The sequence below is a fragment of the Lutra lutra genome, chromosome 13 (genome assembly GCF_902655055.1).
Source record: "Lutra lutra chromosome 13, mLutLut1.2, whole genome shotgun sequence".
Taxonomy (NCBI): domain Eukaryota; kingdom Metazoa; phylum Chordata; class Mammalia; order Carnivora; family Mustelidae; genus Lutra; species Lutra lutra.
In genome coordinates, this window is record NC_062290.1 from 31796480 (window position 1) to 31822520 (window position 26041).

The following is a 26041-nucleotide window of genomic DNA, read 5'->3' on the forward strand; positions in this document are numbered from 1 at the left end:
TATAGCAAGATGCAAGATACAATGTTATTATATAAACTTAATTACCCAGGGTGCTTGGGTGCTCAGTCATTAAGTGTCTGCCTTCAGCTCACGTCATGATCCCAGGGTTCTGGGATCAAGCCCCACATCAGGCTCCCTATTCAGCGGGAAGCCTGCTTCTCCTTCTCCCACTCTCCCTGCTTGTATTCCCTCTCTCGCTGTCTTTCTCTTCGTGTCAAATAGACACAAATGTGTCTATATTGTGTTGTGTTAAATAAATAAAATCTTAAACACACACACGCGCGCGCACACACACACACACACACACACACAACTTAATTATCCTCCTAAACCAGCAATGGACAACTGGAATTTGAAATGAAAAAACACAAGGGTGCCTGGGTGACTCAGTCAGTTAAGTGTCTGACTCTTGGTTTCAGCTTTGGGTTGTGAGATTGAGTCCCGTTTCAGGATCCACTTGAAACTCTCTCTCTCCTTCTCCCTCTGCCCCTCCACAACCCTCCCTTTAAAAACCAAACACCAAAAACCGAAAACACACAGTAGTACTTACAATGAAATACTTAGGAATGCATTTAACCAACTATGTACAACTATGTACAAAATCTATGTGAGGAAAACTACAATATTCAGATAAAATAAATCAAAGAACTAAACAGATGGAGATATTCCATGTTAATAAATATAATTCTCAATATTGTTAAGATGTCATTTCCAACTGATTTGATCAATAGATCCATTCAGTCTCAATCAAAATCACAGAGAGTTATTTTGTAGATACCACCAAATTGATTCTAAAATTTATATGGAAATGTAAAATGTCCAAAATAGTCAACCCAATATAGAAGAACTAATTCAGAAGACTAGCACTTATCTAATGCCAAAAATTGCTACAATGCTACAGCGATCAAGCCAGTGTGGTGCTGGAGAAAGTATCAACCAAAAAATTAATGGAATAGCATACAGAGCCCAGAAATAGACTCATACAAACATTGTCAACTGATTATTGGCCGTGGGGGCAAAGACATTCAATGAAAAAAAGACAGTCTTTTCAACATTGTCAATAGAATATTTAGACAACCACATGCAAAATACATTATATATGTGTATAAACACACACACACCTTACACATCTCACAAACAACTCAAAATGGATCATAATTCTAAAAACAAAATGTAAGCTTTATATAAAACATCTACATTATAACATGAAAGACAATCTAGGTGATTTTGAGTTTGGTGATGAATTTTTAGAAACATCAAAGCACAATCATGAATGAACAAATGGTCAGTTTGACATCATTAAAATAAAAACTTCTACTATGTGAAGAATGTCAAGAGAATGAAAAGACAAGTCGCAGGACTGAGAGAAAATATTTGCAAAGGTCATATCTAGTAAAGGAATTTTATCTAAAATAAACAAGAACTCTTAAAAGTCAACAATAAGAAAATAAACAATCCAGTAAAAAATGGATGAAAGAGTTGAACAGATACTTCACAAAATAAGATATACTTATGGCAAATAGGTATATGAAAAAAAGCCCAGCATTACATGTTATTACAGAATGCCAATTATGAGATGCCACCATATATCTATGTGGCCAAAATCCAATGCACTGACCACACCTAATGCTGGTGAGTATATGGAGCAAGGGAAACTCAGTCATTTTAGGTAAGAATGCAAAATGATACGTTCACTTTTAGAGGACAGTTTGACAGTTTCTTATCAGCTTAAACACAGTTTACACTATATAATCCAGCAATTGCTCTCCTTGCTACTTACTCAATTGATTTCAAATCTTATGTTCATACAAAAGCCTACACACACACACATATACACACACACATGAGTTTTATTTTGTGATTGTAAACACTTGAAAGCAACCAAGATGCTTTTCAATAGAAGAGTGTATAAACAATCCGTGTACATCCATATAAAGGAATTGTATTCAGCTATAAAAAAATAAATGAGGTATTAAGCCACAAAAAGTGAGAAAGCTTAAATGCATGTTCTAACGGAAAGAAGTCAGTCTAAAAATACTATTCACTATATGATTTTAACTCTATGATATTCTGGAAAAGGCAAAACTATTGAGACAATGGAAAGATAAATGGATGCCAGGAGTTCAGGAGGGGAAATTCAGAAGGGAGAGGCACACATTGTTAGGGCAGTATAACTGTTCTTTATGGTTTAGGGCTATGAGACTGCTATGATAATGTAATAGTGGATGACATTATTCATTTGCCAAAATCCATAGAACTGTACAACACAAAAAGTGACTGCTGATATCAATGTGGACTTTATGTAGTAATACTATATTATTCATTAATTGTAGAAAATGTACAACGCATATGTAAGATGTTAATAATAGGGGATACAGTGTGTGGAGTGATGAGAAGGGATATATGGGAACTCTGCTTTCTGCTCAAGTATTTTATAAACCTAAAACTACTCTAAAAAAGTCTACCGGAAATTTCTTTTCGTGTCCTGAGGTCTCAAATTTTTAAAAATGTGAGGTATGCATGCATTGGTTTTGAAAGGAAATTTACTGGTGGAACTCCAAAGTTGACAATAGTGATTTTCTTATTTTGGGTTGTATGTATTTTCATGTATTACTTGTGTAATTTTGAGCAGCTAGCTTACCCCACCTCTACTCCCCAGATAAACTCTGCCAAGATATGACTCCTGCCTTAATTCTTGCTCCATTTCTAGTATTTGTTATATTGCACAAGCAGTATTCACAAGAGATACTTGTGTGTACCCGGGAAACTTGATTTTAAGAGGTATACTTCTGGAGGGGCAGTTAACTCTCCCTAACCATCTTTCCACCACCACCACCACCACCTTGCTGCTCCAATTTTTATACTATGTATTAAAAATAAACTCAAACTTTCAGAATACTAGTAAAATGAGCATCATATACTATTACAACAGTTTAACAATTCTTAACTTAGCCATATTTTTCTAATCGTTTTGCTGAATTTTAGAAAGTAAATTATAAATATGATTTAATAATCAAATATTTCTTTCTTAAAATGTTTTAAGTTTTTATTTAAATCCAGTTAGTCAACATATAGTGCAATACTGGTTGGAGGAGAAGAATCCAGTGACTCATCACCCACCACACCCACCACCCCTTCCTCAACACACAACACCCAGTGTTCATCACAACAAGAGCCCTCCCCAACACCCATCACCTATCCAGGCCATCTCCCGCCCACCTCTCCCTCGCCCCCGCCCCCACCCCAGCAACTCCTAATCTGCTCTCCATACTCAAGAGTCTCTTATGGTCTGCCTTCTCTCCCTTCTTCTTCTTTTTTTTTTTTTCCCCTTCGCCAGTGCCCTTCAAACTCCACATATTTCAGTATGTATCTTCAAAAATAAGAACGATTTCCTCCGTCCTCCAAAAATGAAATACACTAACCAAAGTAATGGTAATTCTCTTCTGTATTTCTATTATCTAGTCTATATTCGCTTCTCCAATTGTAGTCTCTTGCAACTGTTGTTTTTTCCCCACTAGCATCCAATCGAGAATCATGCTTTGCAATATGTTGTCTGGTCATAAGGTTAAAGTCTAAAGCACAGTATCTGAGGATTCAGAAAGTTTCCAACGTTCAGATCTCATTGTTAAGTCCCAACTCACTAACTGAGGAGGAAACGCTTCTAAAATTACTTCCTTTGGTCTCAAAGTTTTATGGGAAATGTAGTCTTAAATGTTATGGGCCTACCGCACAGCACTCTGGGAACGGGACTTGGGGCTTTTTCTGCGCAAGCGCATAGCCAACCTTGTTTCTTTCCGCCCGTCTTCTCTGGTTGAAAAAGGACACGAACTCGGGTTCTTTGGCTGTTTACGGGAGTGGAGGCTTTGCACTGGGGGTGGGAGCACTGGAAACACGGCTCCGGGAGGCCTGGGGCCCTACCAAATCCGGTAAGTTTGTGTGCAGCTTGCGCGAGAGGGAAGTCCCGGGAATTTCCTAGCGGATCCTCCCCTCCCCCAGTCCCTGTGTGCTTGAGACGTCGGTTCCCGCCTGCTTCCGTGGCGCAGGTGGGGCTGCGGCCCTCGTCTGGGGAAGGTACTCCTCGCGGACGCCGAGTGCGCAGACTGCAGGCAGTGAGAAGGGAATCCACCTTCATAAAAATGTTTTCGACGAACATGAGGCTACTAACAGCTTTTGGAATTACTCTGAGAAGATGTCAGCTGCAAAGCTTTTCGTCAAGTGCTTGTAAAAATCGGTGTGTAACTGCTATCACAAGACACTTTGTTTCCTTTGGTATTTTACTTAAGCCTCACAATTTCCCTTATAATTATGCCGTTTTTAAGAAGTGCAAGTTTACTGGAGGCCGAATAATATACACCAGGGCACAAGCTAGTAGGTGGCGAGGTTGCATGTAATTACAAGGAGGTTGTACTCCCTACATAGTCTTGCTCTCAGCATCCTTTCTGCCCCAAACCCAGATTTGCAACCTTCGGATCTCTTAGAAGCATAGCCTGCCCCCAGATTTCCAGAGATGTGATTGTGAAGTGAATATGGACAGAATCTCACAAGGTGGTAAAATATATCCTGGGATTTGTGGATTCTTTTCAGAGCCCCTGGTCAAGAGATTCTTGAACTTTATTGCACCTTGTAAGCTGTCTCCATCCTCAAAGGCACAGTCTGATAATCTAATAATGCAGTGCTGGCCAATAGAAAGATAGTGGAAACTATAATTTTTTAAAAATTTTTCAGTAGCAATAATAAAAGAAAGATGAAATTAGTTCTATTGATGTGTTTAACTCTGTATATCCGATACATTATTATTAACACACTTCAGGTGTAGTAGTTGCATTCAGCTAATGGCTACGTTACTGGGTAGTACACTTATATGGGATTCCAAAGTCAGGTTTAGAGTGCTAAATGGAAGTTTCAGATATGGTGAATTTGTTTCTCAGGCCCAGATCCCAGCCCCTCTCTAGTAAAGTAATTTAAGAAAAAAAGGGCCTTAGAACAACCATCATTTAGAAGAATAGCTCTTCTGACAGATTGCCTCACTGGAGGTTCAGAGCAGAGGTAGAAATTTCAAGAAAGGCACAGGTCCTGACTTGCTCCACCACAAGCAGTTTTTTGATCCTTGTTAAGCATGAGATGAGTCAGACTTGATGATCCACACAGAAACCATCACAAACTGTGTGACAGTGGGCACTGGACAGCTTGCAGAAGGTGGTAAACCTGAGGTTGAAAGGGATGGGTGGCTCTCAGGTTGTGCAGGAAAAGGCACTTCACTGGATGGCAGGTAAGGACATGATGCCCAGGGAAGGTATAAGCAGCCAGAGCTGATGAAATCCGAAATAGCACCCTGTTTCCTTCACTCTCCCCTCATTCTTTCCAGATTCTGATCTGCCGTCATACCATGTCCATTACCACATGTGGCATCTAGAGTTACGCTAATGCTCCCTCTTTCCTAAGTTTAGGGAATGACAAAAGGATAGTAGAACAAAAGTTTTCTTTTCTTTGGAAGCTCAAAATGTTGGGCCTGAAATGAATGATTTTTGTAAAGAAACCCAGGGTAGAAGTAAGCACTTAAGCACAGTCCTGTTTATTTACACAGTTAAGTACTAGAGGCATCTTACTAAAAAGTCTGTTTTAGAATTTGCAACCAAGTTAGAACAAAAAGTTAGGAAAAATATTTCTTTCATAAGCATCCCATCTTTATTTTGAAGTTTTCTGGGGAAGCTCTAACTCAAGGTGTAAAGGCAACACAAATTTGATTAACAATCCCATCTTAAGTAGGTGTTTTTTTTTTTAAAACAAACAAACAAACATTAGTTTAAATGAAGGTAGAAGGTTTTACCTTTGTATACCTGAATTTGCTTAACCAATATCCTTTTGTTTTATTTGTGTTTTTTTGTTTTGTTCTTATTTAGTCAGAAGGGGACATAATTGTTAATTCATGAATATGAGTTTCCATGCAGTGAAATGCAAGGTCAAGCCTCTGTAATCATATCGCAGATGCAGTGTTCAGTATTACCTCTGTGTGGTCCTTCTTGTTCCCTCTCAAGAATGTCAAAAGGATATTCTTCTATAGGGAAACCTTTTTTCCAGCTGATGTTACGAGATTTTTAGGTAAATGAAAATAGTTGTAAGGCAGACCAGGTTTCTTATCACCCTATTTCTCCTTCCTCTTTCCCAGCTGAGCCTTTTCATTTCTTTACATTCTTCAAGGAGCAGCAGAAAATGAACATGGTGTGGGTAAGTTCTATTTTTAATAGTCTGTTTTATAGTAGATTTTATAAGGGTTTTAGAGTCTATTAACATGAAAAAGTAGAAATAGAAATGAATCAGATGCATTTAGATGCAAAGGTGGCATGTGGATATGAAATTGGAGTTCCAGATTTATTTCTGAATTTTGGTAGCCATGTCAAACAAACTGTACTGCTTTAAAGGTTGGCATGGATGAGAAGATTAAGCAAACCACATTACCCTCATAGAATGTTAAAACATTTCAAGTTAAAAATGATCTTTATTTTTTGAGTAGGTGATTTAGTTAACAACTTTTCAGTAATAATTCTAAAATAATCTAGAACATTGTCTCTACTTGTTCTTCAATAAAAGTAGAAGATGTAATGTTAAATGTGAACTTGGTCAGTTCTGTTTTCCAGAAACTCAAACATTTTTTTCTGTTAAATCAGCTGAATATCCCTTAAAATTACTCTCCATAAATATTTTGAGTACCCATGATATTCAGGTTGCTCAGGAGTTTAAAATCATAATGCTTTGGTTTCTCTCAGAGAAACCTGCCTGTTATATCTGGTGACCAGAGACTTGATTATAATCAACTCCATTGGGTCTTTTCTAATTATTTCTGTACCTGACATCTCTGTAGCATTTGCCTCTACATCTCACTCTGTCCTTCTGGCAAGTTTCTTTGTTAGTGACCATGACACACTCCAGTGGCCCCATCCTTACAGTGCTGATATCTTTTTCGAGTCATCTCTTTCCCTTGTCATTTTACGTGGTTCATTCCCAGTTTCTGACTTTGGCCCTTTAATTTGCTCTATTAGTCTTAGATTGGTTTCATTGTCTTTATTTTTTTTAAGCTTTATTGAGATTCAGTTCACATGCCATGCTGTTCACCATTTAAGTGTAGAATTCAAGTGTTTTAATATACTCACAGACTTGTGCAAATACCACCACAGTCAATTTTAGAACAGTTTCATCATCTTAAAAAGCAGCTCTGCATTTTATCCCCTCTCATCTGCTCATTTCCTCCAAACCCAAGCACCACTAATCTATTTTCTATCTGTATAGATTTGCTGAACCACTCCCTGTATTATTCTTATAGGGCAGTTCTGCTGTGACAAATTTTGTTTATCTGGGAAGGTTTAATTTTTCTGTTTTTGCTGGATATACAATTCTTGGTTGACAACTTTTTTTTCCCAGCACTTACTTTATCATATATCATTTCACTGTCTTCTGTCCACCATGGTTTCTGATTAGTAATCTGCTTTTAATACTATTGTACATGATGAGTCACTTCTTTCATGCTGCTTTCAGTATTGTTTCTTTGTCTTTACTGCTTGATACTATCCCATATTTTATTTTTGTGTCATTATTTTTCTTTCTGTTTTCTCACACTATGTAATTTCAATGGGCATATTGTCCAGTCTGTTCATTCTTTCTTTCACCTGTTCAAATCTGCTGTAGAATCCCTTTGGTGAAATTTTGATTTAGTTATTATTATCAACTCTTGAGTTTCTATATAATTTCTATTTGTTGTTAAAATTTCTATCTCTTTATTGATATCCTTCATTTAGTGAAACATATTTTATTTTCCTTTAGTCCTTGGACTTTTTTTCCTAGATATTTGACCATATTTAATATGGCTGATTTAAGGTTATTGTCTAGTAAATCCAATGTCTGCTTCCTTAAGAGCATTTTCTATTGATTATACCTTTTCTGCATATGGGCCTTTCCTGTTTCTTCCCTTGTTTACTAAACTTTTTTTGTTGAAAATAGGACATTTTAAATAGAAGAATGTGCCAGTTCTAGAAATCAGAATTTCTCCCCTCCACTGGGGTCATTGTTGAAATTTATTTGTTCAGTGACTTCTTAAAAAATTCTGTAGAGGGGCGCCTGGGTGGCTCAGTGGGTTAAGTCGCTGCCTTCGGCTCAGGTCATGGTCTCAGGGTCCTGGGATCGAGTCCCGCATCGGGCTCTCTGCTCAGCAGGGAGCCTGCTTCCCTCTCTCTCTCTCTCTCTGCCTGCCTCTCTGTCTACTTGTGATCTCTCTCTGTCAAATAAATAAAATCTTTAAAAAAAAAAAATTCTGTAGAGCCTGTGTTTCTTTCATCTGATAGTTGAAGTATCTACAGAAATTTCTCTAAATGCCTAGAACCAGTGAGTCTCCCAGTCATTGCTTAGGGGCTCTGTGCATGTCCAGGAATTCTTCAACAGACAGATGGTTTATAACTGCATTAGCTTAGACTTCCTTCTAATGACAAACCTCAAGGTCACCTAGGGGTGACAGCTCAGAGCCTTCTCATAGCTTTCTTGAGTATGCTCATAACCTTAGGCATATGCACAGCCCTTTGTAAGTTTGCAGCCTCCTTGATTCTCAGGAATATATCAGAGCTTTTCAGAAACATTTATGGACATCTCGTTGTCCAACTTTTCTTTTCAGTTTTCTTGGTTAAGTCATTATTTGCTTCAGCTGTTATCTACCACCTCAGGTAGCCATTAAGTTTTTGACAAATGATGAGTGAGGATAAGGCTTTTCACACTGAGCTCTGAGTTAGCTCAAATAAAGGTATCCTTATAAGTGGGATCTTTCAGGAAATCACCAAACTGGCCAAATAATGACAGTTTTCTGTGAATGAGGCTTTGATGGGTCTCCAGTCCAGTTCTGCTGTTGTGGTTGCCAGGCTGCTGGCTGCAGACCATTGGTTGTCAAACTATTGCAGAGTTGTAAAGAGAGGGATGGGAGCAGGGTATCACCATTCTTACTATGGTTCAGCTGTTTTGTTTTTGTTTGTTTTTTATAAACATTTTGAAGATAGCCTTTGTTAATTTTTGTAATTTTTGCTAGTTTTTTTTTTTTAAAGATTTTATTTATTTATTGAGAAAGCGAAAGAGTATGTGAGTGTTGGGGGGCAGGGAGGGGAAAGAGAGAGAGAATCTCATTGCCGACTCTGCTCTGAGCATGGAGCCTGACGTGGGGCTTGATCCGACAGCCCCGAGATTATGACCTGAGCCAAAATAAAGAGTTGGACACTTAACCAACTGAGCCACCCAGGCACCCGTTTTTGCCAGTTTCTTCATAGTTTTTTCTGAAGGAGAGAATTTTTTGGATCCTTACTTAGCCAGTTTGATTTATGTCACTTGTTAGCTTTTTTTAAATCTGATTGATCTTATTAAGTCATATATTAAAGAGATAAACAAAAATGAAAGCAGTGCAACTTTTCTAATTTTTTTAGTTTTGGAGGATATAATTACCTTTTCTTTTTATCTTTTTTAGGTTAAATTTTATGAGAGATGTTCCTGTTCTTTTATTTATTTGTTTTAGTTACCAGCTATTACTACTGAGTTTCACATGCAGGAGGTACTCACTTAGTAAAACTAAAGACATGAATGAACAAATAATTGGATACATAACACTGAGGGGGAAAAAGAAACTTGTTTCTGTCCTTTTATCTCTTAGTTTTCTTCCATTTCTTTTCTACTTTTAATTGTGATAAGAATACTTAACATCTACCCTCAGCACATTTTTATGTGTATAATACTATACTGTTAACTGTAGGGATGATGTTGCATAGCAGATCTCTGAAACTTAATGACTTTGCATAACTGAAACTTTATACCTGTTGAATAGCAACTCTCCAATTCCTCCTCTTCCTAGCCCCTTTGAATTGTTCTGTTGTGGAAGTTTTCCCTTTTTGCATTTTCCAAGATTCTACCCTTTCCTGACTCTTACTACTTTTCAGAAAGCTTTTTCTTTGGCTTTGTGGCCTATCTATACTTTTCCTGCCAGCCTCTTTAATATTCGTGCTTCCCTAAATGCTTTTTGGTATTTTCTTTCTTCAGTTCCATATAGGATGTATAGCATGTAGCTCGAGTTGCTGTCTGATTGCCTTTTAAAATTTTACCACCTAAATTGCTAGTAATTCCTAAATGCTTGTCTTCATCCTTAGACCTCCCTTCTGTACTTTAAAACTATATGTATATTAGTTTAAGGGATGGTTCCAGCTTTATGTTTACAGACCATTCAGGAGCAACATGAACAGATCTGTCTCACTAGAACTTCTAACACATTTTTTTTTCCTTTTGTTTCCTAAATGTCAGTGTTTGGCATCAACATTCCAGAAGCTGCTCATTTAGTTAGACTGGGTGGTTGTACAAGAAAGTAATTATAAAATTGTACAAATTGTACAAGTGTACAGTTGTACAAGTTGTACAAGGAAGTAGTTATCAAATTGGTTGCTGCTGCTACTCTGTAAATCCCTGTCCTTATATTCATTGCTGTTACTTCAGTGTAAATAATATCACTTATATTGGTCTCTGTAATTCCAAATCCTTGGTAAGTTGTTCTTTGCTCTTCATGAGCTCTAGATTTATATATCTTTATATACGTATTTATATACATATAATGTATATAATGTAAAATATCTCCAAAGCTTACGTGTATCTTCTTTGTCTCCCATTATTTACAATGATGATGTCTGAGGAGGGAGTGAACATCTTAGAATTCTCTAGAATACCCACAGTACCTTGGGATGAAGAGGAAGAGTTGTAGGAACTCTTTACATTGAATTTTTTGTCTTAAAAAATCTATAGTTCATAAATGTATAAAGGAATTATAGTACGTTAAAAACCTTTTTAACTGAGCACCTCCCCAGTTAAAGACAAAATTAGGTCAGAAATAGGTGTATTTGATAACCATATCTTTTAGAGCTTAAGAGTAAACAGTAGTTGTTCTCAAAGATATTTTCCTTGTCATATGATTCTGAATCTTTGAAGAAACTGTGTTGTTACAGGGATCCATGTCATTTGAAGATGTGATTGTCGAATTTACCCAGGATGAATGGCAGTACATGAGCCCTGCTCAAAGGATCCTGTACAGAGATGTGATGCTAGAGAACTATAGCCACCTCATCTCAGTGGGTAAGCAGACCTTATTATGGGACTTCATCTAATTAAATTTCCTTTTTTTAAGTTATTAAGGTACATGGACTCCTTGTAGAGATTAATGTTGTACTGGCTTTTGAGCAGGAGGTCTAAGGTACCTGAAGCCTTTAGGAAATAGACACAATGTTTATGTTATGACTTTCCCATGGAGTACTTCAAATATGCACATTTATTTTGCTGCTCTTGTTGCTATATCTTTTAACTCTTTTAGAAACCAAAAAGCCCATGGATCTGGCATATATATATATATATATATCCTCAATTGTCATGTTTACAGGGTGTTGCACCACCAAACCTGAGATGATCTTCAAGTTGGAGCAAGGAGAAGAGCCCTGGTCCTTAGAGGAAGAATTCCTAAACCAGAGGTACCCAGGTGAGTGAGCACTGACAGAAGGAAACACTTGGGGTAGTTAAACTTTTAGGGGAATACCTTTGAAAGTTTTGTTTGTTTGGTTGGTTGGTTGTTTTACCCTTTTAAACAGCTCTATTGAGATACTATTTACATATCGTACAATCCAGCCATTAAAAGGTGCATTTCAGTGGCTTTTCATATATTCACAGATATGTGTAAATATCACCACACTCCCATTTTCATCACCTCAAAAAGAGACCTCATACCTTTTAGTTATTACCTCCATATCCTCCCTTCCTCTGCAGCCCCATCAATCACTAATCTACTTTCTGTCTTTATAGATGAGCCTGTTGCAGACATTTCATGTAAATGCAGTTACACATTATATGGTCTTTTATGATAGGTTTCTTTCACATAGGATTACAAGGTTCTTATATATCAGTACTTGATTCATCCTTTGTATGGCAAAATAATGTCTCATCGCATGTATTTGCCACATTTGTTTGTCCATTCTTCATTCAGTTGACGTTTAGGATTCTACCTTTTGGCTGTTGAGTAATGCTGATAGAAACATTCACTTACAAGGTTTTGCACAGATTTTTTTTTTTTTTTTTTTTTACATAACGTTTTAATTTCTCTTATTGAGTTGAACTTGATTCAAATGGCTGGGTTGTGTGATAACTGTTTCAAGAATTTCAAGACTATTTTCCACAGTGTCTGCCTATTTATTTTCATTCCTAGTGACAGCATATGAGGGTTCTAATTTTTCCCACGTTAGGGGCATAGATATTTAAAATTGTTAGATCTTCTTGTTGGACAGTTCCTTTGAGTATGATATAGTATCCTTCCTCATCTCTTATTATAGTCTTTGGCTTAAAATCTAATTGATCTGATAAAAGGATTGCCACTCCTGCTTTCTTCTGATGTCCATTAGCATGATAAATTCTTTTCCACCCCCTCACTTTAAACCTGGAGGTGTCTTCGGATTTAAGATGAGTTTCTTGTAGGCAACATATAGATGGGTTTTGTTTTTTTATCCATTCCGATACCCTCTGTCTTTTGATTGGGGCATTTAGCCCATTAACATTCAGGGTAAGTATTGAGAGATAGGAATTTAATGCCATTGTATTGCCCGTAAGGTGACTGTTATTGTATATTGTCTCTGTTTCTTTCTGATCTACTACTTTTAGGGTCTCTCTTTGCTTAGAGGACCCCTTTCAATATTTCCTGTAGAGCTGGTTTGGTATTTGCAAATTCTTTCAGTTTTTGTTTGTCCTGGAAGCTTTTAATCTCTCCTTCTATTTTCAATGATAGCCTAGCTGGATATAGTATTCTTGGCTGCATGTTTTTCTCGTTTAGTGCTCTGAATATATCATGCCAGCTCTTTCTGGCCTGCCAGGTCTCTGTGGATAAGTCTGCTGCCAATCTAATATTTTTACCATTGTACGTTACAGACTTCTTTTCCCGGGCTGCTTTCAGGATCTTTTCTTTGTCACTAAGACTTGTCAATTTTACTATTAGGTGACGGGGTGTGGACCTATTCTTATTGATTTTGAGGGGGGTTCTCTGAACCTCCTGGATTTTGATGCTTGTTCCCTTTGCCATATTGGGGAAATTCTCTCCAATAATTCTCTCCAGTATACCTTCTGCTCCCCTCTCTGTTTCCTCTTCTTCTGGAATCCCAATTATTCTAATGTTGTTTCGTCTTATGGTGTCACTTATCTCTCGAATTCTCCCCTCGTGGTCCAGTATCTGTTTGTCCCTCTTTTGCTCAGCTTTATTCTCTGTCATTTGGTCTTCTATATCGCTAATTCTTCCTTCTGCCTCATTTATCCTAGCAGTGAGAGCCTCCATTTTGATTGCACCTCATTAATAGCTTTTTTGATTTCAACTTGGTTAGATTTTAGTTCTTTTATTTCTCCAGAAAGGGCTTTTATATCTCCCGAGAGGGTTGCTTTAATATCTTCCATGCCTTTTTCAAGCCCGGCTAGAACCTTGAGAATCGTCATTCTGAACTCTATATCTGACATATTACCAATGTCTGTATTGATTAGGTCCCTAGCCTTTGGTACTGCTTCTTGTTCTTTTTTTTGTTGTGAATTTTTCTGCCTTGTCATTTTGTCCAGATAAGAGTATATGAAGGAGCAAGTAAAATACTAAAAGGGTGGCAACAACCCCAGGAAAATATGCTTTAGCCAAATCAGAAGAGATCCCAAATCGTGAGGGGGGAGAAAGGGGATTAAAAAGGGGTTCAGAAACAAAAAAAAAAAAAAAAGAAACTATTAAAAAAAGAAAGCCGATTAAAAAATATAAAAAGGAAAAAAAATATATATATATTAGATAAACTATTTAAAAAACGTTAAAAAAGAAAACGGTAAAAGTTAAAAATAATTTAGCAGAAGAAGAGAAAGAAAAAAGAAAAAGAAAAAAAAATTAAATTAACTGCAAGGCTAAAGAATCATGGGGAGAAAGCCATGAGTTCTGTGCTTTGCTTTCTTCTCCTCTGGAATTCCGCCGCTCTCCTTGGTATTGAAACTGCACTCCTTGGTAGGTGAACTTGGTCCTGGCTGGGTTTCTCTTTGATCTTCTGGGGGAGGGGCCTGTTGTAGTGATTCTCAAGCGTCTTTGCCCCAGGCGGAGTTGCATCGCCCTTACCCGGGGCGGGCTGAGTAATCAGCTCGGGTTTGCTGGGTTTGCTTTTGGGAGCTTTTGTTCCCTGAGGCTTTCCGTAGAGTTCCGAAAGACGGGAATGAAGATGGCGGCCTCCCGGTCTCCGGCCTGGAGGAGCCGAGAGCCTGGGGCCCCACAGTGCGCCCCCAGAGAACAGCGCCCAATTATCCCGTCACCCTGGCCTCCAGCTGCGCTCTGAGCTGACCGAGCCTGCGACTGGTTCAAGGTAACCTCGAGTTTAGAGCTTACTCCTCGGCTCTGTCTCTGTAGCTGGCTTCCCTGTTCTAATACCGGTAAGCTCTGCGACACTCAGACACCCCTGATCCTTCTGTGACCCTGTGGGGCCTGAGGCCGCGCTGACCCCGCCTGGGCTTCACCCCAGTTAAGCCTCTGGAGCGATGTCCCTCAGCGGAACAGACTTTTAAAAGTCCTGATTTTGTGCTCCGTTGCTCCGCCGCTTGCTAGGAGCCGGCCCCTCCCCCCGTGGTCTTTCTTCCAGTCGCTTTGGATTCACTTCTCTGCCAGTCCTACCTTTCAGATAGTGGTTGATTTTCTGTTTCTAGAATTGCTGTTCTTCTTCTCTTCAATCTCCCGTTGGATTTGTAGGTGTTTGCAATCTTTAGATAAGCTATCTAGCTGATCTCCCGCTACCTGAAGTAGTCTCAGCCTGCTACTTCTCCACCATCTTGACTCCTCCCCGAGGGTTCTAATTTTTCTACACCTTCACTAACACTTAGTATTATCTGACTTCTTTATTCTAGCCATCTTAGTAGATGTGAAGTGGTATATCATTGAAGTTTTGATGTGCATTTTTGTACTAGTCATTTGGCCTGGCATAATAAATATCATAGTCTGGGTGGCCTAAATAGTAGAAATTTATTTCTCATAGTTCTGGAAGTTGAAAGTCCAACATCAGGCTGCCAATATGTTTAATTTCTGGTGATGCTTCTTCCTGTCTTCTACTGACTGTGACCCCTATGGCCTTTCCTCTGTGCTTACGTGGAGAGAGAGCTGTGGTGTCTCTTCCTATTCTTTCAAGGACACCAAGCCTATAAGTTCATCGAGCCCCACCCTGATGAACTCATTTAACCTTAATTTCCCCAAAGGCCTTACCATCAAATACAGTAACATTGAGGGCCAGGGCTTCAACATAGGAATTTGGGGGGGAGGTATAATTCATTCCATAACAACATGCCTGGTCCCTAGTGATGTCAAGCATTTTTTTCATATACTTATTGGTATTTGGTGTAACCTGATAAATCCAGGAACTTCAAAAATTAGAGTTTCAAAGAATTCTTAGAGCAAAAGAGTGAAATCATCCTATATGTGTTTACTGAAAGTTTTTGTTGTGAAGCTGTTGAGCCAGACAGCATAATTTTTAGATTAAGCATATTTCCTAGTCAGTGTATATAAGTGATTTGATCGTATTGGTTGCCTAAAAGAAATAAGTATGTTTGAAAGATTGCAGTAAAAGAATAGTAAAGTTATTCAGTCAAAAATGAAATAATTTAGAGTTTCATGTTATTCAGGCTTGAATGTAGACAGTACATGCAGTAACTTAGGGGCGCCTGGGTGGCTCACCAATTAAACATCTGCCTTCAGCTGAGGTCATCCTCTCAGGGTCCTGGGATTGAACCCCATGCCAGGCTCCCTGTTCAGTGGGGAGCCTGTTTCTCCCTCTCTCTCTGCCCCACACCTTCCTCATGCTTTCTGACTCTCTCAAATAAATAAATAAAATCTTCATAAATAATAAACAAGTAAATGCATTAACTTAAAAGACAGCCCTTTTTTCAATAGCACAGGTTAAAGTAAACCCTTAAGCATTTGAATGACTGCACCAAACAGTATCATGCCAGCTATCATAAAACACAAAATAATGAGGTCTAAGAATTTAAAATTCACCAGGGGTAGGAGATAATAATGTACCTCATCTGATTAAAGATACTATGAACACTAAGTAAGTATGCCTGTATGGGATGTAAATGATACTTATATTAGAGTGAACTCGGGGTGCCTGGGTGACTCAGTCAGTTAAGCATCTGCCTCCGGCTCAGGTCATGATCTCAGGGTCCTGGGATGGAGCTCTGTGTTGGGCTCCCTGCTCAGCAGGGAGTGTGCTTCTCCCTTTCTCTCTGCTCCTTCCCCATGCTCCTTCTCTCCCACTCTCTCAAATAAATAAAATCTTTAAAAAAAAAGTGAACCATGTATTTGTACGTGTATCCTGATCAAAGAACAAGTCTTTCACCTTCCATAGGTTAATCATAAGATAGTGAAAATATAGTGTTAATCTATAAAGAAAACCAGTTAAGTTTAGAATATAAGTTTAGTTTAGAATCCCATAAGTAATATTATCAACATATTTTGATAAAACTAGAAATTAATGAGTAAACCAAAAACTCTTAACATGGATATTTTAAAATTATCTCTTTTAAACAATGTATAAAAAAGGCCATCAAGTCCAAAATTGTGTGACAATTATAAAATAAATGTGTGCATTATAAACCTTAGGCTATAGCTAAGTTAGTGAACAGAGTTAAAATGGTAGTCTTGTAATTAAGCGAGAACAGTAAAAATATACCAACACAAGGGGAATTTAAAAGTGAAATTAAAAATTAATAAACTGGAAGACCGAGAAATTATAGAATGTTTCTTAGAATTAAAAAAACAGTGAAAGGGATGAAATTTTAGCTAACCCTAACAGACAAAAGAAGCACTTATATAATAAATTCAAAATTATAAATAGTTAATAGAATATCAAAGAAAATTTCATTCATAGGAATGTTGTGGTAGGATTTGCTCTATCTCATATGTAAAGCTCTGAGAGTTAAGTAGTGTGGAACTGGAAGTGGGATAGTTTAATAAATTAGCAAAACAGAAAAGGAAGTTCAATGAAAAAAAATATACTTCATAGATAATTGGTCTTAATGGATGGCACTATCCCCACAAAACAGTGGAGAAGGAATCGCAAAGTAACCTTATGGGTCTAAAGGAAAAATGGGATTCAGGTGACTTAAAGGCCTGATTTTTCTTCAAAGCAAAACTAGAAATATTCTATATGGTAATAAGGAGAATGTGTTTGTGACTCTGCCTAGGGAGGGAATTGATAAGATATAGGAGTATTAACCAGGGGAAGGATGGAGTGAATATATTCCATTTTACTCTCCACTAAGTACAGCTAAATGTATGTGTGTGTGTATCTATTTATTTGTGTATTTATATATATGTATTTATATATATGTGTATCATGTGACAATACATATGATGCATATATATAGAATAAATGTAATATTCTGAAAGATTACAAAACAAAGAAGGTGAGCTAGGGAATGTGGTACCTGATGAAATACAGGGTGGTTACTGTTAGGAGAAGGCTGGTAGGGACCCCTCCCCATTGTTAATTTGGTAGCCTATTCCTCCAACTCCCAAAGGTGTCATTGGAGGTTTAGTGGGGAATGTGGACTTTTGTCCACTTTGGCAGTAGTGAAACTGCATTGCACTTCTTTTATTGGCGTGATTTCAGAGGAAGTTGACTAAAATTGAATATTAATTATGTTAATTTTGATAAGTTCAATATATTAATTTTCTCATAAATATCATGCATTTGTTGTTTTGTCTAGAAATATCCAAACCCAAAGTAAGACAGATTTATTCATGTTTTCTTCTAGAAAATTTTACATTTCACATTTTACATTTTGTGATTCATTTGGTTTTAGTTCTCATAGACAGGATGGGATAGGTGTCAAGTTTAAATTTTTGAAAAGGAGAGTCCAGTTATTCTAGCACCATTTATTGAAAAGATTATCCTTTCTCTACTGAATAGCATTTCCATTGTTCTTAGAAAATGGGTAAATGTATATTTTGTATATGGTACATAAGTTTATGTGTGTGTTTGTATATTTGTACTTATATTCTATACATGTGAGACTGTATTTCTGTGGTATCTGTATTTTTTAATTCATCTACCTATCTGTCCTTATGCCGATACATTAACTTTATTATTGGAAGTTCTTTTTTTTTTTTTAAGATTTTATTTATTTATTTGACAGAGATCACAGGTAGGCAGAGAGGCAGGCAGAGAGAGAGGGGGAAGCAGGCTCCCTGCCAAGCAGAGAGCCAGATGCGGGGCCTGATCCCAGGACCCTGAGATCATGACCTGAGCCGAAGGCAGAGGCTTAACCCACTGAGCCACCCAGACACCCCCAGAGGTTTAACATCTTAAAATCCAATCCATAAAGAAATGCACATCTCCCTTTATTTGTAATTTATTTTATTCCTTTTATCAGTAGTTCTTGGAATATAGATACCAACTCTTTTGGGGTTTGTTTTTAGCACCATGGTAAATTATATTCTTTGTCTGATTTAAAATTCCAGTGATAATTGTTTGTACATGATTGGCTTTTGTGTATCAGCTTTGTATTTTGCCTTTGTATTTTGCCACTTATTAAGGAGCTTTTTTGAAGATCTTTCTATGGTTCTCTCTATAGATTTTGTATCTTTATTTCTGTTCTTGCCATACTGCATTGGTGGGAACTTCCAGTACAGTCTGGAATAGAGGTGCTGAGGCTAGACACCCATATTTTTCCAATCTTAGAATTTAAGTATTCAAGCTCTCTCTCTCTTTTTTTTTAAGATTTTTAAAATTTATTTGACAGAGAGATCACAAGTAGGCAGAGAGGCAGGCAGAAAGAGACAGGGAAGCAGGCTCCCTGCCCTGCAGAGAACCCAGTGTGGGGCTTGATCCCAGGACCCTGAGATCATGATCTGAGCTGAAGGCAGAAGCTGAGCCACCCAGTGCCCCAAGTATTCAGTCTCTTAACCATAAATTCCATTTACAGTAGGTTAATGGATTGATTTTGAAATTTGTGAAATATCTTTGCCTTAAATTATTTGATTATGTGATTTTAATTCTTTAGATGATTAATATGGTGGATTACATTGACTTTTAAATATTTCAACAGTTTGTATTCTTGGTATGAATCCCCCTTGATCCTGATATATCATTTCTTTTTTACATTTTCTACATTGCTCTGTTGTTTTTTTAAATGAACGTATAATGTATTAGTTGCCCTAGGGGTACAGGTCTGTGAATCATCATTCTTACATAATTCACAGCACTCACCATAGCACATACCCTCCCCAGTGTCCATCACCTGTCCACCCCATCCCTTCCAGCCCCCCTCTCCCCCAAGCAGCCCTCAGTTTGTTTCCTGAGATTAAGAGTCTCTTATGGTTTTTCTCCCTCCTTGGTCCCATCTTGTTTCATTTTTCCCTCCTGTCCCCGCATGAACCCCGACCCTGCCTCTCAAATTCCTCATATCAGAGAAATCATATGATAATTGTCTTTCTCTAACTGACTTGTTTCACTTAGCATAATAGTCCCTAGTTCCATCCACATCATTGTAAATGGCAAAGTTTTTTTTTAATGGCTGCATAGTATTTCAGTGTGTGTGTGTGTGTGTGTGTGTGTGTGTACACATTCATTTTCTTTCTTCTTTATCCATTCATCTGTTGATGGACATCTAGGTTCTTTCCATGGTTTGGCTATTGTGACACCTCTTGTTTCCTGACTGATTAATTTTAGCCATTCTGACTGGTGTGAGGTGGTATCTTACTGTGGTTTTGATTTGTATTTCCCTGATGTGGAGTGATGTTGAGCACTTTTTCATGTGTCTGTTGGCCATTTGGATATATTTGCAGAAATGTCTATTCATGTCTTCTTCCCATTTCTTGATTAGATTATTTGTTCTTTGGGTGTTGAGTTTGATAAGTTCTTACAGATTTTGGATTCTAGCCCTTTATCTGATAACGTTATTTTCCCATTCTGTTGGTTGTCTTTGGTTTTGTTAACGGTTTCCTTTGCTGTGCAAAAGCTTTTGATCTTGATGAACTCCCAGTAGTTCATTTTTGCCCGTGTTTCCCTTACCTTTGGTGATATTTCTAGGGAGAAGTTGCTGTGGCTGAGGTTTGGTTTGTTTGTTTTTTTTTTTTTTTTGGTTTGGTTTTTTTTTTTGAGAATTTTGACATTTATGCTATGAGGGATATTGGTCTGTAGGTTTCTTGTATTTTCCAGAAGAAATTATTTAACATTGGTTTTTGTTTTTTGTTGTTTTTTTTTTTTTTTAACATTTGGCAGAATTCATTAGTTACTGCCTTCTAATCCTGGAGCTGTTTCTTGGTGCAATGTGTTTGTTGACTATATAATTCAATTTCTTGAATAGATATTGATCTGTTATATCTTATATCAAGTTTTATCTTCCTTCTTGAATGAATTTGGTAGTTTTTGTTTTTTTAAAGAAATTTGTCTATTTCACTTTAATAGTCAATATATGGGCACAGAGTTTCCCCTAATATTCTTCTATTATCTTTTTAGTATCTGTTGTATCAGTATTTATATCCTGTCTTCTATCTTTTCTGATATAAATACTGTGTGTCTTCTCTTTTTTTCCTCTTTTCATTTAAATCATTAAAAAAAATCATCAGTGAACTAAGCTTTGGTTTGATTGAGTTTTCTCTGCTTCCCATTTTCAGTTTCATTTTCTTTAGTTTTTATTATTTTCTTCCTTCTGCTTTTTTTAGATTTAATTTGTTCTCTTTGTCAAGTTTCTTAAGGTGGAACTGGGTAACTGATTGGAGTTTTTTCTAATATAAAAAATTTTAAGCTGTAAATTTATCTCTAAGCACTACTTTAGCTCCATCCCACAAATTTCTGTATGTTCTAAATATTATTTGTTTTCATTCAATTCTACATTAATTTTCTGTGAAATTTTCTCTTTGACCAGTGGGTTAATTAGAAGTATATTAATTTACAAATATTTTGTGTTTCTCCAGGTGACTTTGTGTTACTGATTTCTAGCATAATTTCTTGATGGCCTGAGATTATACTTTGATTTCTGTTCTTTTATATTTGTGAAGATTTTTCTTGCAGTATAGAATGCAGTCTGCTGTGATGAATGTTTCATGTGAGAGAATCTGTAAAGAATATTGAGAGTAATGTAAATTAAATTGTTTTTTAAATGTATTGCATTCTTGGGTTTTGAGAGCATAGTTATTCCAAATGCTGTTTCATCCCTTGTAGCTGTAATATTGTAGTATTCCTGCCTCTTTTCCCTTCTTTCCTTCCCCTACCTGCTGTGTTGCCATAAGTGCCCTTAAACAACAGATTTATTGCTGTTGCTATCATGGATCCCATAGAATTGATAGGAATGTGGTTCCCGGAAGAATTTTGGGTGTGGTTGCTATTAACATCCCTGAATGTCCTGTGAATCGAATGTTCTAGGATTTTTCATGATCTTTCTAGTGAGCTCTTAGTTTTGGCTCATGGAAAGAAGTTTTCTAAGAGTATCCAGTCTTTAATACCTGTGGCAATGGAACTTTCATTCCCAGTTATACCTTTTTTGTTTGGCTTGAGCAGGGTGGGTATTGTCAAAAAGATTTTCTGTTAAACCACCTTTTTTTTTTTTTTTCCAGACCTTTGGCTAGAAGGAACAGGCTTTTCTTGTAGTTCTTTTTGTTATGTATATTGTTGACTTTGGATTGCAGCCTTTTCCAACACTCCAGTGCCCCATATAAGATATATGGGAAGCAGAGAGAACAGCCTTGGAATCCCCTGCTCTGTCATTTCTTGAGTTCCAAAATACACATTCCATTTTGTAGCATCTTACTGACTGACTTACTATTGATTTAGTTACTGATTTATTGCTTGTCCAGGGATTTGTTCATTGTAAAAGGGAGGACTTGGGAAGAAAGGAGCTAGCTACTCATTATTGGCCAGCACTGGAAATAATACCTGTTTTCCATGGATGTGGAAGAAGTATATCTGTCTTTTCTCTATGTGTGTGAATTATTGATCTTTGGAAATGTGACCTGTAATAGAATACGGTACATAACAAACATATGGCTATAAGTTACTCTCCATAAGAAATACAAGATATAAAGATGTTTCCAATTTTTCTCATTTTAGGATATTTCAGTGTTGATATTCACATTGAGGGGAACCAGGAAAAACAAGAGAAACCTCTGTGGCAAGTAATATTCACTGATAACAAAACATTGAGTAAAGATGGGCAGAAAGTTTTAGAAAAACCATTTATTCTGGATATACTTCCAAATTCTTCTGAAAAAATGCCCTGTAAATGTGACTCATGTAGAATGAATTTGCAAGTTGTTTCTGAGTTAATTATTTGTGATAGAAACTATTCAAGAAAGAAGGCTGATTACATGAATGTTTGCAAAAAGTTGCAGCTTGATATTAAAGATGAGAAAACTCATACTAGAGAGAAACGTTATGATTATAATAGAAACATGAAACCTCTCATTAATAGGAAAGATCATCAGAAACTTCAAAGCCTGGAGCAGTCTTTTGAATGTAATGAATTTGGGAAAGTTTTACATGGTAAGACTCTCATTATTATAGGAGAGGAATCATATAAGGGTGATGAACTTAGGAAAACCTGTGATAAAGCAGCTTTATTTAACTACACGAGAACTGGCACAAGAGAGAAATGCTTTGATCTTAATGAATGTGGGAAATCCTGTGACAAAACCACCTCTGTGAATTACAATAAGGTTCACATGGCTGTGACAAACTCTGAATATAATGAGAGTGGGAATAACTTCAGCAGGATCTTGTCTCTCACTCAATCTCAGAGAACTGTTAAAGAACAGCGTGCTTTTGTAAGCAGTAAATGTGATGAAAACATGATCCCGAGCTCAACCCATACAGTACAAAAAAAGACACAAATTAAAGATGAATCTTGTGCATTTAATGGATGTATAAATGCCTTCTACCAGAAATTAGACCTTATAGTATGTCAGAGAACTCACACAGAAGAGGAACCCTATCAATGTGATAAATATGGGAGGTCCTTCCATCAAAACTCAGCTGTCAGTGTACATCAGCAAAATGAAACTGGAGAGAAGTCATTTGAATGTAATGAATGCAGGAAATCCTTTTACCAGAAAGCACAACTCATTCATCATCAGAGGATCCAATCAGGAGAGAAACCTGAGGAATGTGGGGACTCTTTTTATTCAAGTTCACACCCTATTCATTATCCTGGAACTGATATGAGGGTCAGTCTCTATGATTGTAATAAATGTGGGAAAACTTTCTGCCAAAAGTCAAACATCCATGAAAATCTGACAGGTCGCACAAAGGATTATGATAACAGTGGATGTGGGAAACCTTACAAGAAGCCTGCTCTCATAGTACACCAAAGAACATATACAGGGATGAAACTCTGTCAAAGTAATACACATGGGAAAACATTCTCCAAGATAGTACATTTCAAAGAACATCAGAGAATTAACACAGGGGAGAAATCCTACAAATGTATTGAATGTGGGAAAACTTTTTTTAAGACATCACATCTCAGAGCACATCAGAGAATTCACACAGGCGAAAAACCATACAAATGTACTGAATGTGGGAAGACTTTCTCTCACAAGACACACCTTAGTGCACATCAGAGAATCCATACTGGGGAGAAACCCTATGAATGTAATGGATGTGGGAAAACTTTTGCTGATAATTCAACCCTCAGAGCACATCAGAGAATTCACACAGGGGAGAAACCCTATGAATGTAATGAATGTGGGAGGTCCTTTGCCCATATATCTGTTCTCAGAGCACATCAGAGAATTCATACAGGGGAGAAACCCTATGAATGTAATGACTGTGGGAGATCTTTTGCCCATAATTCAGCCCTTAGAGCACATCAGAGAATTCACACAGGGGAGAAACCCTATGAGTGTAGTGACTGTGAGAAGACTTTTGCCCATAATTCAGCTCTCAGAGTACATCAGAGAATTCATACAGGGGAGAAACCATATGAATGTAGTGAATGTATGAAAACGTTTGCCCATAATTCAGCTCTCAGAGCACATCAGAAAATTCATACAGGGGAAAAACTCTATGAATGTAATGAATGTAGGAAAACTTTTTCACAGAAAACGCATCTCAGTACACATCAGAGAATTCACACAGGGGAAAAACCTTACGAATGTAGCGAGTGTGGGAAAACCTTCTCTCAGAAATCATACCTCAGTGGACATGAGAGAATTCACAAAGGGGAAAAACCTTATAAATGTAATGAATGTGGGAAAACTTTTATCTATAAGGCAGCCCTCATAGTCCATCAAAGAATTCACACAGGAGAGAAACCCTATGAGTGTAATGAATGTGGGAAAACTTTCTCCCAAAGAACACACCTCTGTGCACATCAGAGAATCCATACAGGGGAGAAACCTTATGAATGCAAGGAATGTGGGAAAACTTTCGCTGATAATTCAGCCCTCAGGGCACATCAGAGAATTCACACAGGGGAGAAACCCTATGAATGTAATGAGTGTGGGAAAACGTTTTCCAAGACATCACACCTCCAGGCACATCTGAGGACTCAGACAGGGGAGAAACCCTATGAATGTAATGAATGTGGGAAAACTTTCTCCCAGAAGTCATATGTTATTGCACATCAGAGAATTCATACAGGGGAGAAACCCTATGAGTGTAATATATGTGGGAAACCTTTTGCCCATAATTCAACCCTCAGAGTCCATCAGAGAACTCACACAGGTGTAAAATCCTATGAATGTAATGAATGTGGGAAGACTTTCTCCCAGAAGTCACACCTTAGTGCACACCAGAGAATTCACACAGGGGAGAAACCCTATGAGTGTAATGAATGTGGGAAAGCTTTTGCACAAAATTCAACTCTCAAAGTACACCAGAGAATTCACACAGGAGAGAAACCCTATGAATGTAATGAATGCAGGAAAACTTTTATCCGTAAGGCAGCTCTTAGGGTACATCACACCAGAATGCACACCAGAGAGGAAACCCTTACATGTGGTGAATTTGGGAAGTCCTGAAGGGATTCATACCTTAATTGATAACACACAGTAAAAAAGCTCATGTCACAGACTGGCAGACTGTGTCCCTTAAACATTTCTTTTTCCACTAGTCACATAGTTTGTCTAATTTCCCAGTCTTTCATTTGAGTGATACTGGTCATGGAATATGACACTATTACTTTTAAGCTAAGTCCAGACTGCAAAAGTCACCTTATATTCTTTCTGTTCTGTTGTGTTGGGATAGAGGTATTTCCAGGGCAGACTTGGCATGTGTATTAAACATGATAGAGCACAAGGTGAAAGAAGCCAAAATCTGAATAACTGGGTGAAATAGTTCTCCGCTAACAGATCTTCACAAGTTGGCTTAAAACACACACACACACACACACACACACACACACACACACACACACACACACAACTGTACTCTGTTGAACTTTTTTTTTTCAAATATTTTATTTATTTATTTGACAGAGAGAGAGAGAGAGAGAATGAGAGAGGGAATACAAGCAGAGGAAGCCAGAGAGGGAGAAGCAGACTTCCTGAGGAGCAAGGAGCCCGATGTGGGGCTCTATCCCAGGATGCTGAGCTGAAGGCAGATGCTTAATGGCTGAGCCACTCAGGTGCCCCTGTACTCTGTTGAACTCTTAAGGATTTTGTTTTGTTGGTTAAATGCACATAGCTTAGTTAACTCTGTTACTGTGGGACAAAACCCTATGAATATCATGTCACTCAGCCTGTCATTGTACATTGGAGACTTCACATGAGGAAGAAAACTGTCAATATCCTGTTTGGAAGCTTTCATTAAAAATTAGAGAAATCTCAGGGAAAAATACAAAACCCTTTACTACACACTAAATATCAGATAGTTAAGATTTGACCAAAATCTTATATCTTAATAAATGATATTTTTAAACAAATATTGAAAGTTTGCTTCAGATAATTTTTTTTTCCTGAGGAAATGTATATTTTAGAATTGAAGATAAAATCTTCACTTAGAACTGATGTACC

General features: G+C 37.4%; 1 protein-coding gene across 5 annotated transcripts; it reads left to right on the plus strand.

Annotated features, from left to right (window-relative positions):
• Nucleotides 1–3761: 3761 nt before the first annotated feature.
• On the plus strand, nt 3762–25518 carry ZNF658 (zinc finger protein 658). 5 transcript variants are annotated; one of them, XM_047700332.1, is made up of 5 exons: nt 3762–3926; nt 6167–6225; nt 11007–11133; nt 11435–11530; nt 22140–25518. In XM_047700332.1, the coding sequence occupies exons 2-5, from the start codon at nt 6211–6213 to the stop codon at nt 25046–25048; spliced, it is 3147 nt and encodes a 1048-aa protein (XP_047556288.1). In that variant the 5' UTR covers nt 3762–3926; nt 6167–6210; the 3' UTR covers nt 25049–25518. The 5 variants fall into 5 exon arrangements, with proteins under 5 accessions (XP_047556288.1, XP_047556292.1, XP_047556290.1 ...); XM_047700336.1 differs by having other exon boundaries at nt 11049–11133; XM_047700334.1 differs by having other exon boundaries at nt 6167–6222; nt 11004–11133.
• The last annotated feature ends 523 nt before the right edge of the window (nt 25519–26041 follow it).